The sequence below is a fragment of the Papaver somniferum genome, chromosome 7, assembly GCF_003573695.1.
Source record: "Papaver somniferum cultivar HN1 chromosome 7, ASM357369v1, whole genome shotgun sequence".
Classification (NCBI taxonomy): Eukaryota; Viridiplantae; Streptophyta; class Magnoliopsida; order Ranunculales; family Papaveraceae; genus Papaver; species Papaver somniferum.
The window spans coordinates 241,508,900-241,519,168 of NC_039364.1; the positions used below are offsets into that span (position 1 = coordinate 241,508,900).

The window sequence follows — 10,269 nt, forward strand, 5'->3', positions numbered from 1 at the left end:
ATATTGATGTGTCAAATCTGACTTGAAAACGTATTCAGTCAGCCCAGCTGATAAGCCACTGCTACACGCAAGCTAACGGAACAACTTCCCATACATTCGCTATCAGTTCCCCAAAATGCCCTTACAGTTCCAATTTGCGAATATCAAAAATTCGTTTTTCTTCTTCTATACCGTTGGATAAGCTGACTAATTCCGTGGGTCCCAATCAACGTTTTATGTGCCGTAACGGCCTTCAGCGTTTGGCCTTCGGCACACAAACACAATAAACTGTTAACGCCTGATAATTCAATAATTTGATTTTTTGCTAATTATGTCGCATTTGATAAACATATGTGCATTTTGGTAAAATCACATTTGAAAAAATTACTATAAATAATAAACAAAATCTACTGACTCTACGTTTTCTTATTTATTCCTTCTCTCCTTTTATTACTAAACCGAGGAGAAACGAATCGAACTGCCCACCGGCCACCCCGCGCCTGCAAATATTTTCCGGCTTAATCACTGTATCAATCTATTTTATTCATCAGAACAACAACAACGTACGGATCTAATGTAAATATTTTCCCCGAACTTCGAATATTTCCTTTCTTAGATCTATTGAAGAATTTGTATCATCGTCATTAATCTTATCTGGTTGTTTTATTTATTAGCTCATGCATTCGTTTATTTTTTCATTTTTTTTTTCAGCTTCGAGTTTCGTGGTCAAATTCATTAAAAACTAGAATTTCTGTTAATCTTCTGAGAATATTTAGGGTTTCTGTTTGATATTGGTGGTGGTGTGTATGTATGTTTAAGGTTTGTTTGAGTTACACAGATTTGATTGGAATTTTTTCTTAAAATAAGATAATATATTTTTTTTTGATAAAATTTGAGTGTTGATTTTAGCGTTTTGAGGAGCATGTGAGGATTGTGGATCTGTGAATTTTTTTTTTTTTTTGTGGAGAGGTTGGATTTTGTTGATGCTTTTATTGATAATTTTTTATTTTTTTTTTGATCAAATTTTTATTGATAATTTGTTGGAGTTTTTGTTGTTGCAGATATGGAAATGGAAGGTTAAATGCTTGTTTGCATGATAGCTGGAGCTGGAAAAACAAAGGTTCATTAATTCCGTTGTCTACTGAAACAGGTCAGTCATTAACGATGAGATTTATCTCTGTCTTAAGAGTTTATATCGAATGATTTATGTTTCAATTTCTGCTGTTGTTGTTGTTATAGATCAATATGCTGTTAGGGTTTTTCTTATTGACATGCATTCGAAACAGTTGTAATTGAAACTAACTTGCTTCATATGGCACAAGTAGATTTATGAGAGAGCGATGAAACTTTATTAAATTGCATTTTATTGGGTTCGTTAGTTTCTCATGTTTAGTGATAACTGTTTGTCTGGTTATGGAATTTGATAATTGGTTATGGAATTTGATAAGTTCCTGTGAGATCAGTTCTCTGAAATTAGAGGTTTGGGAAGCTGAGAGGTCATTCTGCTTTTGTTAAGAATATAAACTGTTTGCCTTTAGGTCTTGTGGTATCCGCATACTGTTTGCCTTTCTAGAATATAAACTTGCCCCTTTTGTTTCCACGGGTCTATGCTTGAGTGGTTAGAAAACGTGAGATATTGACGTGTATCTTTCTTAACTTTATTTTTCGGTAGTACAAGATATTCCGTATGTGTAATTTTTGATTGGTTTGGAGATACAATTGTGTTTCCAACTGATATGTGGGTGCAGTAACTGTGCCATTTATTTGTTGGTTAAGCTACCCTTGAATGCGCTTGAGGCTTTTGCTGAACTGAAATTAACTCATTAGCATGCTTGCCTTTGTCGTGACGGGAGAATTCTCTGAATCAGCTGTCGGTATTATCCACGTATCCTTCTATTTACTTGTCATCGTCGTAACATGTCATGTGTTTCTGGAGGCGTGATTTTTAATATGGTTAGTTTGTCGTGTAGTCAAGCAAAACATGGTAAGCTCTTAAAGATTAAAATAATAAGTTAGTTTTAGTAAAGTTGCACGCTGGACAAGCAAATAGAGCTAGAGGGAGTCCGTTTCTGCTTTCCCTGTAATATACCTGAAGGAGGCTTTTACCAAGATTGTAGACTTTTTTGCACGTGTGATAGGACTGGTAAAGGCACATGTATTGTTGAAAGCGATTGAGTTATCTGGAAAAGCAAAAGGCATATATAGAAAGGGGGAGAGGAAGGTGTGATGACTGATGATGATGACTGATTTTCTTATTAATCTCTGACCTTGGCTATTTTTAATATTTAAGAATCGTGGATTAAATGGTGACTCAATGTGCTTGCTTTTTCAGTTTCCGAATAGGAGTCCTTCAGAAGTATCTTAGTGCTCTACCCTCTATTTCTTAGATTCTTTTTGTATGTACCATTTTTGTTTTTGTTTTGGTGTTTTAGTGGTTGTCACACTCAGCCATTTTCGCTTGCTTACTTTTTAAATCAGAAGTATACTGGCACATATCATATCTTGAATTCTAAACAAGTACTTATCTGACACAAATAGTTGTAACATTAGAAGAATTAACATGGTCATCCATTTATTAGTGCTCTTACCAGAAGTGGAAAATAATCTATTGACAGGCACTTATTTTAACCTATTAGAAAGAGTAACAGTAAATGTAAAAATGATTTGTGAATAGTAGAAGGAGCAGCGCCATGTTTTTCCAGTAGTTCCCCCAGGGAAAACTAGATACTCGTATGTACAACTAGTTGAAACATTGGGCTTGGAACATGTCGGTCTCTCGAATGTTTGGTTGGTTGTAAGTTGAGAGTAGCAATCAATGTAACCAGTGTGTATGACTCTACCACAGGACAATATAATGTTCACCCGATGTCACCCTAAGCGCATGGTAAAACACATGATACGCTAACACGATATCTTTCTGACACTTGAGTTATGAGAAAGAATTAACATGGTCATCCATTTATTAGTGCTCTTACCAGAAGTGGAAAATAATCTATTGACAGGCACTTATTTTAACCTATTAGAAAGAGTAACAGTAAATGTAAAAATGATTTGTGAATAGTAGAAGGAGCAGCGCCATGTTTTTCCAGTAGTTCCCCCAGGGAAAACTAGATACTCGTATGTACAACTAGTTGAAACATTGGGCTTGGAACATGTCGGTCTCTCGAATGTTTGGTTGGTTGTAAGTTGAGAGTAGCAATCAATGTAACCAGTGTGTATGACTCTACCACAGGACAATATAATGTTCACCCGATGTCACCCTAAGCGCATGGTAAAACACATGATACGCTAACACGATATCTTTCTTACACTTGAGTTATGAGAAAGAGTTGTCGAGGATTGAAAATGATTTCGTGTTTGTGGTGAGAAAGCAAGTGTTTTTATTTTGACAGGAGACAGTTCTTCAGTAAAGCATAGCTGCGTCACAGTTTCCAGCAATTTAGTGGTCCCAGATTAATACACTTGATGTATTTTGATAACTGAAAAATTATGTACCTATGTGGGTCTTTTCAATCTGAGAAGCTGAGAGCCTTGTTTAGGGACACATCTCTATGTCAATTCATTGTGCCAGTAATGTATAAATGCTGGATTTTATATTGGTGTGTCCACCTTGTCTGTTTCCGTTTGACATGTCCATGTTTCTTAGTTATATAGTGCATTAAAATCTAGGAATTTAAAGGCTATTCCTAGAAAGGATGAAACTTTATGTCTGTCTCGAGGATTCCATCTTAAAGATAAACGATGATAGTTTTAGCAACTTCTGTATTCATTTCCTTAGTATTTGTTCTGCTTTTCCTCTGTTCTAGATTGCTACGAAAAGGTAATTTATGTCCTTGCAATATCGAAATTAATTTCCATGAAGTTCCTTGTCATATTTTCTTGATATCTGCGATTTCATATTTTCGTTACAGCCTAAATTCACACTACCCAAACCGACTAGTTCAAATGGGATTTATGGCATTGTGTCTTAGTTTTTAGCTAAACGCATTACATGGGATGGAAATTTCCACATGTTTGATCGTTCATATGTCAAAAATTCATAATCCTGATGTGTTTTCTCATTTCGTGGTTGTTACGGTTATTTGTTTTCTTTTTAAGGTACACTACCAGAAGTTAGAGGGCTAATAGTCACACATACTTTGACTTAGTTATTGCGCCTAATAGTCTGTGGTTTTCCTTGTTATATCCGGGTGTTGCAGGTCAGCAGATATCTAGTCAGATGCATTCAGATCACAGAGATGCTTCTGCGAAAGTGAAGGAAGAACAAGATTCACATGTTGGCGATGCTTCCCTGAAGTCGAGTGAGGAAAAAGAGGAACATCCTCAAAATCCATTACCTAAGGTCACTGAGGAAGATGAGGAACATCCTCGGGACACTTCATTTCACTTGAAAACAGAAGACGAGTTCAATCAATCTGGTTCAGCTAGTCCCTTTGGAAACCCTGTTGATAAACCTCAAGGCATTTCTCCCACTGAGGAAGATGATGATGACGATGTGCAGATTATAGAGAATAATGATGACCAGGCTGCAAATGCTGCGAACCAGTTAGTGCTTTATGACCCAGCAGCGACTAATAGTACCAGAGACATCGAACCAGTTCCTGAGGCCCCCCCTCAGTATCATCAATCTCAACCTTTCCCTTACCGAAACTATACACAAAATTCTCAATCCAGAGTTTTGCCGGCAGTAGGTGCATTTACCGTTCAATGCGCAAACTGTTTTAAATGGAGGCTCATCCCATCAAAAGAAAAGTACGAAGAAATACGGGAAAGTATATTGCAGGAGCCTTTTGTTTGCGAAAGCGCTAGGGAGTGGCGTCCTGATATAAGCTGTGATGATCCAGCTGATATCAACCAAGATGGCAGCAGACTTTGGGCAATTGACAAACCGAATATCTCTCAACCACCTCCTGGTTGGCAGCGATTACTTCGGATAAGAGGTGAAGGAAGCACCAAATTTGCTGATGTGTATGTACTCCCTTTCCCCTGTTCCTTTTATTTGTTATTTATTTATTCATAGATATACAGAAAAAGCATATGCTTTGCTTTGCTAGTTTATTCCCAAATGGTTGAATATTGTGCTCCTTTTACTCGTGCATAGACGATTTGGAATTACTCCTTGAAAAATATTTGTAGCTCATTTCCTCTGCCTCTTCTTTCGTGGCATCAAATTTACCCCCTAAGTTCCATCTGACCAATCCATTCTTTTCAGACTTTAGTGCTTTCATTAGTATTATTATCTTTGTAATTTGCTCTGGACCTTTTTATTAAGTCATGTGTTTACCTGCTTTTGAACTTATCCACAGATGCTGTTCATTTTCTTTGCTGGTTTCGTTTAGGAATTTGTTGTTTTAATCTGCTCCTTGTCAATGATTCAGGTATTATGCTGCTCCATCAGGAAAGAGACTGCGTTCCATGGTGGAAGTCCAAAAGTATTTTAGATTTTCTGTCTCCATTTTTCTTACGTGTTCTTAGATCATATACCAAGCTTCCAAGTGGGGTGAAAATCTGACAGACGTTTCACTTACATGCAGGTTTTTAGATGATCATCCAGAGTACCTCTCTGCAGGAGTTACTATGAGTCAGTTTTCGTTCCAAATTCCAAAACCTTTGCAAGAAAACTATGTTAGAAAGCGCCCAAAAACCGTGGCTCCAGCTCCTGGTTTTTCCATGTCGCGGCCTCTTGAACCTACCGAAGGTATGGAAACTAAGTTCCTATTTTGATGAACATGATTTAAAGCTGATATGCTTGGAACTTCTTCAATCAAAATCCATTTGAATTGTCATATATCGGAATCTTTTTTGTTCCTGAACCCATTGATCAGAATCTCTTCAACTTGATATTCTCAGGTTTAATAGCAGAATTTTGAGTTAACTAAAAATAGGTTGATTAGTTTTTCTTTTCTTGATTATTAGGTTCGACATGGTTCGTCAGTTTCACATCCTAAGAATTTGTACTTTAAAGATCAACTTTTCTATATGTTGTACTGTATTTAGTACTCTTCACATGAAAAATTTCGTTCATCTACTAAGTTTTCCTTATAACTCAAGTCTAACAATTTATGTGTTGTTGCAGTAAATCCATTGTCATGGGCAGGACCAGTAACTGGTACAGAGTTGCAGCTTTCTAATGATGGACAACTACCTAAAGCATATTATGGCGGCCCAGTATTTCAATCTGCTCCTTCATCTGCAAAGAAACAAAGAACGAAATCACTAGCCAAACATACATCGGGTAGTAATAATCCGATGCAACCTGAGTTCAGAGAAGAAGAATCACCACCATCCAGGAATGGTCTCCCCTTTGGTCATCTGTAAGGTTTAGATGTTTTGTACTTCAGTCTTTTTTTTTTGTTTCTTAAACATCTCGTGGAAAAAAGATGACAGGATTTTAGATACATGGTCCAGAACTCGAGAGAAAAGGGTGTTGTAGGTAGGGTTTTGACCAGCGACTGCTGCAACTGATATATATAAAGAAAAAAAAAGAGGAGGAAAAAGAGCTACACCTTTGTGTTCTTTTATATAGTTTTTAAGATCCCATGTACTCCTAGTTTGTCTTTTGGCAGCTTCTCATGGATCCTTATTTTATGAATTTCCTTTTGGTGGTTTAGTGGTTTGTACAGTTTTACCGAATCTGAGGCTTAGCAAGTAATTGAATCTCAAGTTATCAAGTTTTGTTAGTATCTTTGTTTTCAAACATGTTATTATCATTGCTCTTTCTTTCTTTTGCGGGGGAATTAGTCTGGTTCGAAAAATGAGTGATTGGGTGTTCAATTTATCAAAACAGAAAGCAGAGTAATTGAAAGTTGAATGTTTGGCTGAATACAAGATATGTGGTATGCTTATAAACTTACAAGATGTGTGGTTTGAATTCGAAGAACAGTTTCTCACAAAATCAGGATAAAAGAAAGGAAAAGAAATGGTAAAAAAAGGTTTCTAACTTGACAATGGATTCTGCTTTTCGACCTTTGCAATGACAGTCTTTAGTTCTTGTTGGATGGTTGCTCTAGAGGGAGATATTACAATCTCATGCCAATCAGAGCTAGCTTTAGGAGTTGGTTCAGATTGTTGCTGGTATAGGTCATGTATCGAGTCGGCGTCTTCATTCAACATGCTTTCTTTCTTTAAGCATTTTATTTCTTCTTGATCTACCAGCAAGTTGTTCCCTCCATCTTTCCACCCTATCAACTGTTTATATACAAACAATCATGTCATTGTTAACATCATATATATTGCTTCATGCAGAAATCCATTTGCATCAAGATTAACCATTACAATACAGGTTTCGGTTTGGAGCATTATGCTATGCAGGGCAGCTATCTGGTTATTCAGATTAAGTTGCCGTGAATAAAGAATTATGCGGAAATACAGGTTTGCATCAAGATTAACCATTACAATACAGGTTTCGGTTTGGAGCATTATGCTATGCAGGGCAGCTATCTGGTTATTCAGATTAAGTTGCTGTGAATAAAGAATTATGCGGAAATATCTTGTGGCATGCAAATTGATCAACTAGGAAAACCTTAACTTTGGATGCACAGATTTTGGTTTCAGATTTTAGCTTACCTTAGGAGGAGTTCCCATGGAATTCGTGCAATATAGCCTAGCATTATCAACCAGGTTACAGTACTTCGGAAATGCATTTGCAAATCTTTTGTGCGATGTCAATTGCGACTTCACCCTCACAGCCCTTCCCATCAGAATGGCTCTTCTGTTAGATATCCAACATATCCTTGTAAGATTTTTTTTTTCTTTTCATATGACTCCTACATGTTAGCTAAATATATAGTGTGTACCTGATTCCTCTGATGACGGCTAGGTAAGCGTCGCACACAACACCAACCATTTCTATTCTGTAAGGTTTTCTCCTGTTAGATGCTTCATCATACTGCTCTTTTTGTTCCCAATAGTTTTCTGCTATTGTTCCATCTTCAGCCACTTTATATCCGACTCCCATGCTATACCTGCAACGATGAACGTTTCTGGCCATTGCAATGGTCTGCTCAACAAACGGCTCCCACGAAAGTGTGCCATCCATGATTACATCACGGCCTTCGTTTAATGCCGTTACAAGTAGGGATGACGCTGCGTCAGTAGACGATTGGTGTACCAATTCAGCAGTTTGGAGCATGTCGTCGTGGTGGCCTTTAGAGCTTATGGCCCTGTAAATGACATCTGTTTCCTTGAAAGCATCTGCTTCCACTACCACAGCTTTCTCTGCCGCTCCAGACCAAAATGGCCTGCACTCGTTCGCATGTTCGACATTTGTTTTATGATCATAAATGAGAGTACTTGTTAAAAGATTAATATTGTTGCTTACTCTTTTAGGATGTCCTTGAGAACAGTACTCTTGCCAACTCCCATTCCACCACCCATGAAAAGGAGGACCGGACTCCGCTCACTAAGTTTCACCGGCATCATCACATTCTCACGATCCCTGTCTTCTTCACTCGACGTGGTTCCTATTGCCTTGATCTCTTCCACCAAAGTGCTGAAAACTCGTGTTACTTTCAGATCTTTTGTCACCCTTTCAAATCTTTGCTTCCTGAAAAACTCCCAAACGTAACATATTAGCTTGAGCAATCTTTAAATTACCCCTATTGCTTGATAACTAAATTCTAATATTACAGCAAATTGTCAGCGTCACTATAACATAGTGGTAAAGTTACTGCTGGTCAGCACCAAATTTTTTCAGCCAATAAAAAGTTCCAGCTAATACTTTTTAAAAATTTCTAGTGGCAACTGGTAACTTTTGTGGTAATAGTCAAGGTCAAACTTTGGAGTCAACTGTTAAGTTCGAACGTAAAAATGAAGGAAGCATGATGTTACATGCTACTAACTCACAGCTGTAAGGGGTTTTGATGGTCAACTTATAGATTTTAAATTTTGGAGATATTCTTAAATTTACTCATAATAATTTTATAAGAGTATTAATTAATGATGCAAAAGAAATGAAGATCTCACCGGGTGGCTGCCAGGACAAGGCTTTTGAGTTTTCTTTTTGGCTGATCTGATTGATATCTTAGAACCTGAAAATGAAAATTCGACAACAGTTAATGAAAAAAAGTTTACATACGTACTCGCGACAACCCTCGGCCATTAGAAAATAAGAGAAAAGTAGGTCTTTGTACCTGAGTGATCATAGTTGTTGCTCGATTCCAGTTATGTGCAAAATAACCAACTATACATCTATCAAACTCCTCAATGAGTTTCATGTAAACTGCATCAGCATCGGCTTCATTCGCTAAAAAATCGTATATAGTTTCTTCGCATCGCTCAGTTTTCCTCAAATAATCATATGCTAATTTGCAGAGTTGAGGGCATTCGCTTGGATCAGGGAAACCAATTTGTCTAGCTACATATATACATAAAAAGCAAAAAAGAAAAATGAAATTAATGAATTAGAACTAAACTTGTTAGAATCATTTGTCATGGTTTTAATGGATATGCTGTAATTACCAACATAATGAGGAAATCCTTCTAGTGTGTCGCCGTGATCTGATTCTGTTGCGTCAAACAGTATGGGAGTGATGGCCATGGGTTCTGCTTCTATTGAGTGATTTTTATGATTGGGGCGTTGCAAATAATGCCTTGCACCTGCGGCCGCTGCAACTCCTATTGCGGATGCTGCAATGATGGGTATAAGAACGCCTCTGGTACTACAATCTATATATATATGCAAAGACGGTCAAAGAGAGATCAGAAAATCTGGAATAAGTAGGACATTATCGAGAGATTATGAAAGAGTGATGACTTACCTTGGTGCATGGTGTAGATCTATAACACAGGAAATTTATGAGCTAATGAGAAAGATTTCTCTGTGTGTATGATTTGGAGAGAGATTATGTATGAGTCGTTTAGTTTAAAGTCTTATCTTCTAGATATATTGACGATCTAAGTCAAATTACATATCTTAATCAAATGATGCGCACCACTGATAAACTAATCAATTCGACGTGAATACTTTTTTTTTGATCGATCAATTCGACGTGAATACTACACTTCTCTTTCTTGAAAAGTCAAAAATTACATTTCATGGGTACAATACATGTTTGCAAATAGTGTTCAACTGTTCATGTGTTTATATAGTAAAGGATATAGGCTATTCATTGCCGCAGTTGAAGATAAGCTCATCATATATGATCACGGACCTCCATGACTATTTACGTTTGTAAGAATAAATGAACAAATAAATTAAAATACTATAGTAAATAAAGTAGTTGGAAAGTGGACGTGTTTTGCTTATATTCCAAACAAAAAAGATTATTATATATATCAAGAGAATGAATA

The 10,269-nt window shown here is 36.9% G+C and overlaps 2 protein-coding genes across 3 annotated transcripts; one reads left to right on the forward strand and one right to left on the reverse strand.

Annotated features, from left to right (window-relative positions):
• The first annotated feature begins 419 nt into the window (after positions 1-419).
• On the forward strand, positions 420-6,676 carry LOC113299996 (methyl-CpG-binding domain-containing protein 2-like). Of its 2 annotated transcripts, none has more exons than XM_026549125.1 (6): positions 420-555; positions 1,041-1,129; positions 4,179-4,947; positions 5,358-5,411; positions 5,514-5,677; positions 6,056-6,676. In XM_026549125.1, the coding sequence occupies exons 3-6, from the start codon at positions 4,199-4,201 to the stop codon at positions 6,295-6,297; spliced, it is 1,209 nt and encodes a 402-aa protein (XP_026404910.1). In that variant the 5' UTR covers positions 420-555; positions 1,041-1,129; positions 4,179-4,198; the 3' UTR covers positions 6,298-6,676. The 2 variants fall into 2 exon arrangements, with proteins under 2 accessions (XP_026404910.1, XP_026404911.1); XM_026549126.1 differs by having other exon boundaries at positions 432-542.
• Positions 6,677-6,778: 102 nt separating this feature from the next.
• On the reverse strand, positions 6,779-9,860 carry LOC113299994. The gene is made up of 8 exons (XM_026549124.1): positions 9,738-9,860; positions 9,439-9,645; positions 9,111-9,334; positions 8,944-9,008; positions 8,300-8,524; positions 7,776-8,219; positions 7,546-7,690; positions 6,779-7,167 (listed from the first exon to the last, which is right to left on the reverse strand). The coding sequence occupies exons 1-8, from the start codon at positions 9,745-9,747 to the stop codon at positions 6,916-6,918; spliced, it is 1,572 nt and encodes a 523-aa protein (XP_026404909.1). The 5' UTR covers positions 9,748-9,860; the 3' UTR covers positions 6,779-6,915.
• Positions 9,861-10,269: the final 409 nt, after the last annotated feature.